The sequence below is a fragment of the Anabrus simplex genome, chromosome 1 (genome assembly GCF_040414725.1).
Source record: "Anabrus simplex isolate iqAnaSimp1 chromosome 1, ASM4041472v1, whole genome shotgun sequence".
In the NCBI taxonomy this organism is placed as follows: Eukaryota; Metazoa; Arthropoda; class Insecta; order Orthoptera; family Tettigoniidae; genus Anabrus; species Anabrus simplex.
The window spans coordinates 894,941,568-894,956,817 of NC_090265.1; the positions used below are offsets into that span (position 1 = coordinate 894,941,568).

Consider the following 15,250-nt stretch of genomic DNA (forward strand, 5'->3'; position numbering starts at 1 on the left):
GGGCAACTTGTTCAAAAATTTAGGAACTACAACTTTTAGTGTTCTGGAACCATATTTGTTGTAGTACCTGATTATATTATTATTATTATTATTATTATTATTATTATTATTATTATTATTATTATTATTATTATTATTATTATGTTTTCGTGTAAGGCACACACCCCAATGGGGGTGGGCGGCATCCGCCGTGTATGTTAACGGCGTGATTGTGTGTTGCAGTATTGTGTGTGTGAGTTGCAGAAATATTGGGAACAGTACAAACCCCCAGTCCCCGACTAATGGAAATAACCACTGAAGCATAAAATCTCCGACCCGGCTGTGAATCGAACACGGGGTCCTCTGAACCGAAGGCGACTACGCTGACCATTCAGCCAAGGAGGTGGACGGTGTCCGAGTAAGAGAACGACACGCAATTCCTACACTATGTAGTTGGCAAAGCAAAGAATGATGGAACATAATTTTCTGTGTCAATAAAAACAGTTCCCTTCATTAGTTACACGTGACTACTAAATTGTTATTCATTTATTATGAATTAAATAATAATAATAATAATAATAATAATAATAATAATAATAATAATAATAATAGTCGCCTCTGTGGTGTAGTGGTTAGCGTGATTAGCTGCCACCCCCGGAGGTCCGGGTTCGATTCCCGGCTCTGCCACGAAATTTGAAAAGTGGTACGAGGGCTGGAACGGGGTCCACTCAGCCTCGGGAGGTCAACTGAGTAGAGGTGGGTTCGATTCTAACCTCAGCCATCCTGGAAGTGGTTTTCCGTGGTTTCCCACTTCTCCTCCAGGCGAATGCCGGGATGGTACCTACCTTAAGGCCACGGCCGCTTCCTTCCCTCTTCCTTGCCTATCCCTTCCAATCTTCCCATCCCTCCACAAGGCCCCTGTTCAGCATAGCAGGTGAGGCCGCCTGGGCGAGGTACTGGTCATACTCCCCAGTTGTATTCCCCGACCAAGAGTCTGAAGCTCCAGGACACTGCCCTTGAGGCGGTAGAGGTGGGATCCCTCGCTAAGTCCGAGGGAAAAACCGAACCTGGAGGGTAAACAGATGATGATGATGATAATAATAATAATCGGAAAGCGAAAAGTGGGGAATAAAATAAATTAAACTGATCATGAAAGAAACCCCAGAGCACGGTGCCTGGGTTAAATTCGATCCGGCAATGAAATATTTAATTTTATGCACTCTCGAAACATTTGTCTGCCTAATTTTTTTTTATCTTGAAGATTTTCCACCATTTTCCATCTGCAGATAGGCTTCATTTTCTCTATCTCAGGCAGAATAGATAGTAGGCTTTATCATGTAGGCCTACAGATTTTCATTGTTTTCTTACGACTTTATTTTGTATACTACTATCAACCACTAAGTTATCCCTGTCATTTCCATTTTCTCAGGGCAACCTATTAGATCACTCAGCCGTTATCTATAGTACATGGGATAGGACGCGAGAATGGAACACTACACCACAAATGTACCAATACATTAAGTAGTAAAATCGGATAATTCCATAGACTATAACTTTTACAACCCCAGAGTAATAAATTGAAGAAAACATAGAGCTACTACTAATACTAAAACCTTTTTATTTCTCCCCTGAAGGGGAAGGCGGGCGTCCTAGGCGGTGACGCCGTCTCTCAGGCTAGGAGATTAGTATCGGGGAAGAGATATGCGGAGAAAGTGAGGTGGTTGGTGGCCATGGCCTATGTTAGGAACTGTCGCGGCATTCGCCTTAATGCAAGAGAAAGGAAAACCACGGAAACCCGTTATCAGGATAGCCAACGGTGGGGACCAGCCCCTTCCCGTCTCCTGAATACAGAGGCGTAGAGCCTCGGTAGAGCCGTGACCACCCGTCCTCTGCTTGGTCCAAACATAGAATAATGTCCTAAAGGTTGTATAGATTAGTGCTTGTTGCCTGTATGAGTGTGTTCGTATAAGAACTTTCTCATATACAGGTGCTGAAATACTATCTGTACATACACATATTATTATTATTATTATTATTATTATTATTATTATTATTATTATTATTATTATTATTAATAATAATAATAATAATAATGAAAATCCTCAGCCTGTTTCCAGTCATTCGACCGGGTCTGGATTGAAGCGAATGAAGCCCCACTTATCGGCGAGGATAGGATTTGTGCCGGCTTTCGAAGCCTGCCGTACTCCTCTGGAGCAATGATTAATGACTGACAGATGAAATGAAATGATATTGGAGAGTGTTGCTGGAATGAAGGATGACAGGAAAAATCGGAGTACCCGGAGAAAAACTTATCGCACCTCCTCTTTGTCCAGTACTAATCTCACTTTGTGACCGGGATTTGAACCATGGAACCCAGCGGTGATAATTGGGTCCGCTGCCGCCTGAGCCACAGGGACTCCTATTATATTATTAGATAGAACAAACCAAGCTAAACTTCTTTGGTTGGAAGAACCTAGGGACAGTTGTTTGCTCGCAGAAGGCGCTAGAGTGTGTAACAATCAGCATGAATGCATGCATAAAAATGTCCGAGCATTGATTGTTGTACATATCCGAAGACTTCTGGCATGTCAGGAGTAGTTCCATTGACGACAAAAATTCGTAGACGAAACTTTCTTCTGATTCAGTCTCTCATTCTTCTTGGTATGTCTCCAGAGTAAGAAATCAAGGCATGTGAGATCAAGTAATCTCGGTAGCCGGCCTATTCATCATTTCCCAAATTTGGCTATCAGATGACTCTTAGCAGGAGTAATGTTCACTCTAAACTGGTTGCTGTTTGGATGTAAACTATGAGTGAGTAGCGGGACATAATGATACTACTTCCTCACTTCATCGTTGAAGTTGATAGTAACAGTCTTAAGCAGGTCAAATTAAAGAATTTGTACACATATCCCTGAGCCAATCGCTGACGTAAGCAGACATATAGAGTGTTCCAGGAGGAATTGTCAGTATTCAGGGATGTGACAAGAACGATTTGAAGCAAAAACTGCATATGGACATATGCCCTACTTTCGGCCAATAATTTATGTCTACCCACATCTCTAATCCTCCTTACCAGTACCTTCATCCCTCTAGCTTCTGTCTTCGTCCACACCTCTTCCCACATGTACCCCAGGCCTATCATCTCCAATTATCCCTTAATGTTATCTAGTTAGCATCCCTTATACATACTCTCCCGTTGTTGTTCGTACGCGGTCTGTAATCTCCTCCCTCCTTCCTGTATTTTCAAATTCATCCAGTATCTAACTATTCTTTTCACACACTCAGATTCCAAATCCTCCCCACACATTAATTCCACCCCTGCATTGGCTGTGCACATCGGGAGTCCCATCACCATCTTACCGAAATTAGTAATAATTCGTCTTAACTCAACTCTTTTGTCATCCAACCCCCAAACTTCAGCGCCATACAATACCCTCCCGAAAATCACCGATCTTAGGACTAACCTCAGGGTTTTATAATTGATACCCGGATATTTCGCTAGCACGTTTTTGACTGAGACTAGGGCGGCCCACCCTCTGTTCCTCGCCCCCCTAATATGATCATTCCAGGTGCCTTTACTATTAATAATGACTCCTAGATATTCTAACTTGCTAGAATATATCGTAAAATAGGTTGGGTCGATAAGGCACATACGTGCGCGCCACTAGCCCCCCAAAAAGTACATTAAATGTGTTCTATCTTGGAAACCATTCGGAATAGGACATATGTCAATATGTTTTTTGTTTCAAATGATCGTTACTGTCATATCCCTGAACTAGCTGATGTACCCGTGCTTCTCTACGGAATTCTACATTGTATACGGAATTCTAGTGTACACGTTGTGAGCAAGATTATATTAAATTGCATAGCTCTTAACGTTACCCTAGAAACGCGACGGGGAAGTCACCAAACATCTTTTCTCATATGAAGACTGAGTTAAGGAATTTTCACTGCAATGGTAGACCCACTTGCATACCATCAGTCACAATCAGGTTTGGGAGTTTTCATTATAATGGTAGACACTTACTTTTTACATACTGCCTTTTTACATCCTCAGAAAGACTGTCTTAATGGTATTACGAACTGAAATGAACAATGGCGTCAGTAGGAATGGCGTGATTAAAAGCAATGCTTTCATATGACATACTCGATCAAATGAAACACCACACATTTTCTCACTTTTAACGAACAGGACTACACTACCGATCTAACAGTCCGAAGTTCCAGAGCTGGAATGACCAAGCCGCAGACAGCCGTGATTCGTGAACACTCTTCGTCTTTTTTGTTTTCGGCGGGGAGATGGTCGAATACTGAAGACTCCCAGGGGAAAAATAAGCCCCTTTTACCAATCTATTTCCTAGGAGTATCCGTTGAGTCGGAAAATATTAGTTCACTACACTGGCGGCGGAAAAATCTATCTGACTTGGATGCAAATTATTCTTCATTGATAATTTGGAATAAAATGAATGTAGAATGTAATACAAGTGAAGAGGAAGTAGCTTTTCTTAAGAAACGGCTCTTTTCAGGGTTGAATTGTGAGTTATTTAGTGAATTGTGGTGCTATGATTTGGAATAGGCCTAAATTATTATTCTAGACCAGGCCATACTACTACTACTAAGTTAGCCTCTGCCTTAAGTATGCACACTGCTCATTTAAAACAGCGCGTCAGAATAGGGATCGAATAACTGGAATACTATGAAGAACCAGTGTGTTACGTACCAGCTTATCATAAAATGCATGAACCAGAGGAATGGAATGCTAAGGAAGAAAGTTTTCTAACTCCCCGGCTATTTCCCGCCAGTATTCAGTCAGGCTCACTGCCGTCTCAATCCTATATAGAGATTGAGACGGTGGCAGTCAGGCTATTATACGATCTGAACATAAACTAAAGAAACACGGTGTACATAACTTTCCGAAAAGGGAAAAAACTAGCAGCGGAAAACAAAATGACTCTCGGCGAAGAAGAATTCACTTCGGTCCCCTTGCAGAACTACATTTGTCTGGATTATTTCGTTTGAGGTCCATATTCCGTCATATACTTCCACTTTATTGTAGGCCAAAATGTTCCTTATTACCCGTGTGAATCCGTGTGAATTAAATTTTAGGCCTTCCCCTAAAGTACCATTTCTATCAGCGTGAATAACATTATTTGTGGCTTAGATTTTAGCGACTTATTCCCAGACTTTGCATATCGATTTTCATTAAATTCTCTGTAGCCGTTTCCTAGTGATGCGTGGACAGACAGACAGACAGACAGACAGACAGACAGACAGACAGACAGACAGACAGACAGACAGACAGACAGACAGACAGACAGACAGACAGACAGACAGACAGACAGACAGACAGACAGACAGACAGACAGACAGACAGACAGACAGACAGACAGACAGACAGACAGACAGACAGACAGACAGACAGACAGACAGACAGACAGACAGACAGACAGACAGACAGACAGACAGACAGACAGACAGACAGACAGACAGACAGACAGACAGACAGACAGACAGACAGACAGACAGACAGACAGACAGACAGACAGACAGACAGACAGACAGACAGACAGACAGACAGACAGACAGACAGACAGACAGACAGACAGACAGACAGACAGACAGACAGACAGACAGACAGACAGACAGACAGACAGACAGACAGACAGACAGACAGACAGACAGACAGACAGACAGACAGACAGACAGACAGACAGACAGACAGACAGACAGACAGACAGACAGACAGACAGACAGACAGACAGACAGACAGACAGACAGACAGACATTACGGAAAAGAAAGAAGTGCATTTCCTTGTTACTGTGGACATGACCGATACAGAAATACCATTCTTTTCAAATTCTTAGCAATGTACAGACAAAACTCTTATTTTAGATAGATAGATAGATAGATAGATAGATAGATAGATAGATAGATAGATAGATAGATATTGACCATTCCTTCTGGGGCACCCTGGGTATTCCTGTACAAAATGTTAGTCTTGGTGATTTATGTCTCCTTTGTTAATAAGGAGCATTTCTGCAAAGGATGAAAACTGCACGAAAAGTAGTTTCGAGCTATTGAAGGTTCATTGGCTACATCAAAAAGGTGTAGACAAAAATCTTCAGTACACCGAAACCACTTGTCGTGCAGTTATGTGTTTGGAGAAACGTTCTTTAAGTTTTACTGTTAGGTTTGCAACACCTGTATACTCATCTATATGTACTAGGTAACGCTGGTAGTTACAAATTAGGGTTCTGCTATCTGTTCTAGACTGATGACCAAGAGGTGTCCGTGATCTCTCCACGGCAGGGCTCCACAGCCTCCCGGCGGGCCCCTCTAATAGGCGTGGTGGGTCCCGCCTCCAGTTCGGTAGCTATTCAGGTGCAGAACCTGCTGCAGCTGTTCCAGATCCCCCAGGTGGGATACTCCACCACCAGCAAAGATCTCAGTGACAAGAGCCGTTTCAACTACTTCCTCAGGGTAGTGCCGTCGGACTACTACCAGGCGCAGGTCATGGTGGACATAGTACGGCGATACAACTGGACCTACGTGTCAGCGGTCAACACTGACGGTAAGTGGTACTTGTACGCTTCTTCCTCTCGTGTGCTATTCTTTGTGATGATTGGAGTCATGATTAGCAGCTGTCATAACCACCTAGTTCAATTCCTCGTGATTGTTTGGGGGTAGAATTTTCCCAAAATGATCATGTTTTATGGGAAGCATCATGCTGCCGTCAACCCCCGAACTAATTAAAAATAACCAAGGATGTCTCCAGCGATCACAGAAGTAAGATTCTCTTATTCCGCATGGTGATTGGCGCCACTTCATGCTCAGGAAATGCGACATAAAATATTACGTGTGCGTTTTGTAAAGATCATCATCATATACTTCATAGCGTAAATGACAATTTATGGCCTTTAATTTCCTCTGTTCAGGCCACGTCGTGCTGAAGTACAGAATAGAAGTTCCGCCTTAATGTATACAATTCTTTAGATTCCACATTCTTTCGATCCCACGGTAAATGGACACACGATTTAACACTTTTGTGCAAGAGTCCTGTGCTGACTAATCTTTTAAAACTACTCGTCATTTTCAATCCCCATAGATGCATGTGAGACTTTTGAAATTAAAAGTCAACTCCCTGTGGATCGTCTATGAACACAGTACCACCAGTCTCGTAAAAAGTTTTTCAAATATTAGTATATAGTGTGTACCAGAAGTATATGGACAAAAATTCAGTGATGCTCTTCGTGTTAAGTTATGAACGACGGTGAAATCGGATTGGCGGAGGAAATGTTTCTTTTTGAGAAAATGAGGTTACTTTATTACTACCGGGCGCGCAATTCAAACTGACGATCTCGCCGTATTTGCTGTGTCAGAGCACAATCTGCTGCCGTGCTTCAGGGAAGAGAAGGGGAGGGAGGGGAAGTGGGGTGTATGAAGGAGACAGAGATAATGCTACGCGCATATGCACAAGTTTCCTCGTTCGACTGGCACAAGATTTTCCTTGTCTCTTACAGACAATATCCACAGTTCGTTTATGAACCAGACGTAACTGTACACACACAGTGCAAGAACACAGTGTAATTAAGACACATTTGTCAGTCAAGGAATGCACCAGATCGTTTCTCCTCTCGTCTGTTGGTCGCAGTAACGTTCTTTATTATTTAACATGCTCGAAGAAGCAACGCTGTCACCCCACGATTGCGAATTCCTTTACCCACAACATTGTAATTGGAATGAAATACTGAACGAAGGAAACAATGGTTTCATTACAGTAGATGTTCAACTTGCCCCCCTCCTACTTCAATGCACAGTTCACAACGGTGTACTAGTGACTCTGTTCAGGATGTCTGGTGTGTCGCGAACGACGTCGAAAACAGGCTGTATTCTTGGTACAAGTTCATCTTTCCTTTCTATGGGGTTCGCAAAGTAGTAAATTTGTACAGAACAAACTACTGGGGCTGGGAAGCGACAATGCGAAACGAACGAGGAACTTCTGCATTCGCCCCGAGCGTTAGGTACTTCTGCTTCCTACTTACCACTTCCCCTCCATTTCCTTCACTCCACTGATGCACAGCAACAGGCAGCGGCTGGCTCTCTGGCATATCAAATACAAGTTTGTCAATTTGTATCGTGCACCCGGAAGTAACACAATAATCCCATTTTATTGAAAAGAAATATTTTCTCCGTCAATCCGATTCTTAACATAACACGATGAGCACTCCTGATTTTTTTTTTTGTCGGTATAGTTCTGATACACTCTGCAGATGCATATTCGGCTCGAAACTCTGTCAGTTCGCTTAGAATCTTTGAGGCCAAGAGCCGCACCCCCGTAACGTCACAGATTTTGATCGGCAGATTTCAATCGATATATTGCATTAATTTTAGGAATGTTCAAAATAATAATGTCTAGTATCACCGAGATTTTAGGAATTCGTCCAACAGGAGTTATTTCGTGCGCCTAAAAATGTACCGATACAAGGCTGGTTTATTTGAGCTCCTTCGAATATCAGCGAACTGAGATGGATTGAACTTTTCCATGGACTCAGAAAGCCAAAGCTCTACTATATGAGCCACTAAGGCCGGTTATTATTATTACCATCCTGGAAGATTCGGCTAGTTCGTACTAGTTTTCCTTCTCCTAAGAGAGTAAACCCTTGAACTCATTATTCATTCTAATCTATAAATTAACCTTTCGACTGTTAAATGAGTTTAATTTCTGGAATCAAGCGAGGAATTGCAGCGTACGGGATTTATTGTTTTCATGGCAGTATCCGCACAAAAGCAATTTAACACTAGACGGGCTGAAGGGGTGACATGTTTGGTTTGTGTGCAGCCGTTGATATCGAACTATGTAAACGTATTATGCATAAAGGCCAGTCAGGGATGTTAAGCCACAAAGCTCTCATTGTCAGCATGCTTAGTGACCACCGCAGTGTGAACATCGGCCGTTTAAAGAGCAATGCTTTAATGAGCATTGGATTTATACGGCCTATATAACACACCATTAACTTCCATCACTATGATAAGTTAGACGGAGTTTACTCAGTAAATATGGAATATTTGCCATCACCTGATTAAGGGGAGTCGGACAGCCCTATCTTGATAATGTTAATTTGACAGAAAAGATGCCCCGTTATCTCAGGATGTATTTAGTTTAGAGCTCTGATATTTTTCCTACTTATATTTACACCCTTTCCATAAGTACTCAACCAGGATGGAATGGTTGGAGCAAATGATTGTAAAGTTGTGAATTTGTTTAATAAGTTCCAATTTTTTTTACAAAAAATGTCATTAAAAATGTATGTAAATCTGAAACTATACATGTGAAGTGCTTTTATCAGGTTCAGTAGCTGTATCATGGCACAAGGTAACTCTCTGCGAATAATGAACTGCCTATCCAGTGTAGTTTCTGAGATAATGGGTCAAACATGTGGAAAAAAGTCATTTTTCAGAATACGACTTCAAAGTAAAACAGAATGTTCACTCGCACATTTACTCACAACAGTGCCTAAAAGCAACTCTATTTAATCGAAACTATTGAAATGTAGGTTATGGCAGTGCCGGAAACCTCTACGCATAACATTCAGGAATAGAAGAGAGGAAACCACAGCCTTCTAGATTAAAAGGTTCCAGATATTTATATTTTCAAAAAGAAACATGTCTAAGTTGCCCAATTTGACACTTATGCATTGATATTTTAAAATATTTCTTTAGAATGCTTCCATGTGTCGTATTAACATAAATTATACACCATTTTAATCAGCAGATTCCAAATAATTGAACAAGGCAACATTTGGAAAAAGTCATTTTAATTTTTTTTTCTTTCCGACTCCCCTTAAATCGTGCATCAGCCATTTAGTACGCCGTTCATTAAATTTCCTGCTAAACAAAGCGTGACAAACATTCTTTCTTGCTCGGTGCGGTCTCAGGTTGCGACTGTTGCTATTATATCAACCTATGTCAATAGATATTGTAATTCATATTATTTCTTTCTTTCTTTCTTTCTTTCTTTCTTTGTTTACTCGTGGCGAAAGTACTGAGAGACTGGAATCCAATATCCTGGAGCGTGATAAGAAGTGTGACGAGTAGTCGCCCAACTTCTGTGGTGCAACCGTAGTGCCTTGTTGTCCACTAGGACTCTCAGCTCCATGTACGAAGTGCGACGTGTACGGGAGTGCCCTTTCCCTTCCAATATACAGGGTGTCTGAAAATAAGTTGCGGAAAATTTCAGGGCATGTGATTCCCTATAATGTAAGAGAGGGTCCGCTATCAGTTTCTGCCTAAACTGCCTGATTAATCGTTAGTGGTACCTGCTTAGTATATCATGTCCTGTGACGTAGTGCGCTGAATTCGCAACAAAACTTTAGCGGTGAAGAGCATTATTATTTGAATCAAACATTCCGAAGGAAAATACATAGGTTATGCAAAAATTACTAAGGGGCTGCCTGGCCGAGGCGGTAAAGGCGTGCTCGGTTCGCCCAGAAGCACGTGGGTTCGAATCCCCGCCAGGAAGTCGTAAAATTTAAGAAACGAGATTTCCACTTCCGGAGGTGCACATGGCCATGAGGTTCACTCAGCCTACACCAAAAATGAGTACGGTGCCAGGTTAATTCCTGGGAGCAAAGACTGCCTGGCGTAAAGCTAACCACTCTACCCCATCAAGTGCCGAGGTTACGGATAGTGAAAGCCTTTACCTTGCACCCCTCCAAGGGTTTTCATGGCCTGTACGGCGGTGACTTTGCTTTTTCTCTCGAGAAATTACTACCTTTAACTAGTTAACACAATGCAGACATGTGCGCACGAGTTTGGGCCGTACGGTACCGGTCGCTTACGTGTACCCTGCAGCTGGCAAGCAACACGGTTGCGTGACTCAAGACAAGTAGTGGAGTGGTGGCGAGCATCCGGGCACCGAGAGAGGAAAGTCCATACAGCATTTCCTTGCAAGCGACCTTCCTTTACAGCTCAAAGCAAGGAGTTCTGACAGATCGTGTCAAGTCAAGCTTTTGATGTCTACATTTTCCGGAGAGGAGTATGCCGACATGCATCTCCTGTACGGACGTGCTGAGGGGAACGCAGAAGAGGCGAGGCTTTTGTGCCCCGAACGTTTCCCACAGAGAAGGCTGCCGAACCCTCTAACTTCCTACAACATAGACAGGCGACTACGGGAATACGGAACATTTGTTCGCAGTGTCGATCGAGGCCGTCAAACAAGAATTCCTCAATATGATTATGGTGACCGAAGACCGATGAGGAAGCATTCGCCAGATCGCTGCAGCTTTGAACATATCGCGGGGCAGGGTGCGGCGCATTCTCCGCCGTAACAGATTCCATCCTTGTCACGTCCGTACGTTAATGCACAGTGTGTATCTTTGGTGGCAGGAATTTTGTGAATGGATACGCGAGAAATACCCCATAGACGAATAGTTTGTTAGACGAGTGTTATTTACTGATGAAGCCACTTTTTCACGATGGCTTCATGAACATTCACAATGTGCATGTATGGGAACAGAAAAATCCACATGTATTTCTAGATAGACACCACCAGATTCAGTTCAGTGTAAACATCTGGTGTAGTATTGTGGGCAGCTCTCTGATGTGTGCGTACAGTTCCCCGCCACGACTATCCGGGCAAGATTATTACCAGTTTCTGTAACTCAATCCACCTGTTTTGCTTGAAGACGTCTCCCTAGAGACGAGATTACAACTGTGGTTCACTCACGATAGGAACCGTCCTCTCTTCAGCCGGCATGTAATAGCTTATTTTTACAATATGCTGTATGTCACACAGACACGTATAGGTCTTATGGCGACGATGGGTTAAGAAAGGTTTAGGACTGGGAAGGGTGCCTGGTGCGAAAATGGGAAACGACGGTAAATTATCTTGAGAGCTGCCGAGAGTGGGTTTCGAATCCAATATCTGTCGAATGTAAGCTCACAGCTGCGCGGCCCTAACCGCATAGCTTGATCGCTCGGTACTTAGTAAATGTTCACAGTTTGAATGATATATACCTAATTAACAGAAAACAACTATCAATAAATTTATATCTTCAATGATGGAAGGACTGGGCGGTAACGGTAGGGAATCGAAATGAAGTGAGGTGTTTGGTATAACGACGATGTACGTTTTTGATCAATACGGTACCTATCGAAACATAATAAGAACGTACAGAACTACGTCGAATTCGTGGATACGTGGATACTCTGTACTAAATTTAGCCTTTAATAACATACAGTACTTCTTAGGGACAGTTGGCTTCGATTTTCTGCCTCTTAAAACAATAATCACCACCATCGCATAACCTACTTATCAATGCCACATGACGTATTTGCAGTGTTTACTTTAATGACGGATATGCCATTTAAGTTATTATGTTCCAGATGTTTCCGAGTGGAGAAGCTCGACATACACGAAATGTATTGTACAGTAGTTACTGGTATACTTTATAAAATATGCCGAGCTGAGTGGCTCAGACGGTTGAGGCTTTGGCCTTCTGACCCCAACTTGGCAGGTTCGATCCTGGCTCAGTGCGGTGGTATTTGAAGGTGCTCATATACGTCAGTCTCGTATCGGTAGATTTACTGGCACGTCAACGAACTTCTGCGGTACTAAATTCCGGCACCTCGGTGTCTCCGAAAACCGTGAAGGTAGTTAGTGGGACGTAAAGCAAGTAACATTATTATTATCAAAACTAGAATGAGATTTAGAGATCGGGCAGTTAGCAAGACATCTGGCCGTGGATGCGCACTTTGGAGGATACAGCTCCTGCTAGGACAGTGCTTGTGTTCATCACCACAGTGCCGAGTGAGAAGGGGAAGTCATTTTTCTCATTCCCAAGTTTCTACTCTCTTACTTGCACAGTCCCCCTTACGGGACTTCTTTTTGGCTATTTGCTTTACGTCGCACTGACACAGATATGTCTTACGGCGATGATGGGACAAGAAAAGCCTGGGAATGGGAAGGAAGCGAATGTGGCTTTAATTAAGGTACAGCCCCGGCATTTGCCTGGTGTGAAAATTGGAAACCACGGGACTTCTTAGATGGCCCGAATTCTAGTATTAGGATGTAAGTTTTTTTTCACTGCTCGGTTTAAGAAGATGATGCTCAGATGTTGCTCTTTATATTCATCGTAACCGGCCCAGATAGCCGTGTGGTTAAGGGCGCGCAAGTTGTGAACTTGCATCCGGGAGATAGTAGGTTCAAACCCCACTCTGGGCAGCCCTAAAGATGGCTTTTCATGGTTTCCCATTTTCACACCAGGCAAATGCTGGGGCTGTACCTTAATTAAGGCCACGGCCGCTTCCTTCCCACTCCTAGCCCTTCCCTGTCCCATCGTCGCCATAATACCTATCTGTGTCGGTGCGACGTAAAGCAACTAGCAAAAAAAAAAAAAAAAAAAAAAAGAACCTATCTGGGTCCGTGCGACTTAAGGTTAAAAAATGTTAATCGTAATCAAACTGATATTTCGCGTGAGTTGTCCTACCAGATTTGGCGGACAGTTCCAGGTGGTCGTTTAAGGACAGGTTTACGTCCCCTCTGACCTAGGGTTTCTAATCGGGTGGTGTTCAGTGAGCTTAAAGAAGGGGTTGTTGATACCTGCAGCGGTAGGGACCATCAGGCAGGAATTTTTATTCCTGGATTGAGTGTGATGTAGGGTTGCCATAAGTTTCAGGATGAAATTCAGGACACCAACATCGATAAGTTCCAAACATAGGCACTGACTCCACGGGAGCACTTGCCCCCATGCATATAGTGGTACGAGGACGCAATCGTGTTTTTGCTCCCGTAAAAATATTTGATATATTTATCCTTGCCCCCGTGCTCAAGACCAAAAGTTGGCGCCTATGGTTCCAACGAGGGTATTTGGGTAATTCCATGTGAACTATTCCATCCATTACCAAAAGACACACTTGTTATATGATGTTAATATTAAAAATCAAATATAATAATAATAATAATAATAATAATAATAATAATAATAATAATAATAATAATAATAATAATAATAATAATAATAATAATAATAATAATAATTGTGGCTATTTCTAGCCGAGTGCAGCCCTTGTAAGGCAAACCTCCGTTGAGGGTGGCTGGCATCTGCCATGTGTAGGTAACTGCTTGCTATTGTGGTGGAGGTTAGTGTTGTGTGTGAGTTGCAGGAATATTGGGGACAGCACAAACACCCAGCCCCCGGGCCATTGGAATTAACCAATGAAGGTTAAAATCCCCGACCCGACCGGGAATCGAACCAGGGACTCTCTGAACCGAAGGCCAGTACGCTGACCATTCAGCCAACGAGTCGGACAGAGAAATAATAAGAAATCATAGTTTAATAAAATACCTACTTTACAGACTACTCCAAAATCACTATTATTTCTATAGATTTTTAACTAACATATGGAACATTCCCTTTCAAAAGCATTCGAGAATTTTTTGAATATTTTTCTCTGATTTTTAAAATTCAGGAGATTAAGGGATTTCTTTAAAAATTCAGTCAGGACGTCGGGACTCATGCTCGAATTCAGGACAATCCCGATTTTACAGGACGTATGGCAACCCTAGTGTGATGGGAAGGTGGTGGGGGTACGGAGCCATCAGCGAACGTAGCGCAGTGTGCTAGTCGGCGAGAGAGTGGGGTGTTCAGTGATACGTCACGGTAGTGCACGCCGGCCAGCAAGATTGGTCGGCTCAGTTATAGGTTGACCCAGAAGCAACTCACGATTGATCTTCAATTTCTTTGTCGGTTTTCTCATAAAGTACCGCTCGGAGTACATAAACACCGGAGATCGACTCTTGGTTCAAAGCAGCATGTCCTCTTGCTGTATCCGCAACTTATTTTTAGACACCCTGTGTAAGAGGCGAAATGATTATGAATTATTATATGCCCTATTAATTTGGCCTTTCCTTTTCGGTGATCAAACATCGTTTCTCGTTTATGTTTTTCAACATTTTCTCATCGGTCCAACGTGCCCTGGCCACTCTTCTCCAGTCCCACAGCACCGCTACTTCCAGCTTCTTTTCTTGTTCAGCTAATATCCAGGTCTCTCTTCCATATATGTATGCACACTCCTAACATAAGATTTCCCAAACTTCTTCCTTACTTTAATGCTAAGATTTATGTTCGCTGATCGGGACTTCCTGGATTGGAATTTTTTCTTCGCCTATACTGTTCTTCCTCTGACCTCTTTCATACATTTATTTTCACTGGTAATTATACTTCCAATGTAGCCGAATTCCTTTACTTCCTGTTATTGTTCGGGAGCCGT

General features: G+C 42.6%; 1 protein-coding gene across 1 annotated transcript in view; it reads left to right on the plus strand.

Moving 5' to 3' along the window:
• Window positions 1-15,250, plus strand: part of LOC137496938 (metabotropic glutamate receptor 5-like) — a 40,706-nt gene that overhangs the window by 18,833 nt on the left and 6,623 nt on the right. The window contains exon 2 of the mRNA XM_068225057.1: window positions 6,251-6,551. Within this exon, the coding sequence (XP_068081158.1) occupies window positions 6,251-6,551 (301 nt within the window). The remainder of the gene's footprint in view (window positions 1-6,250; window positions 6,552-15,250) is intronic.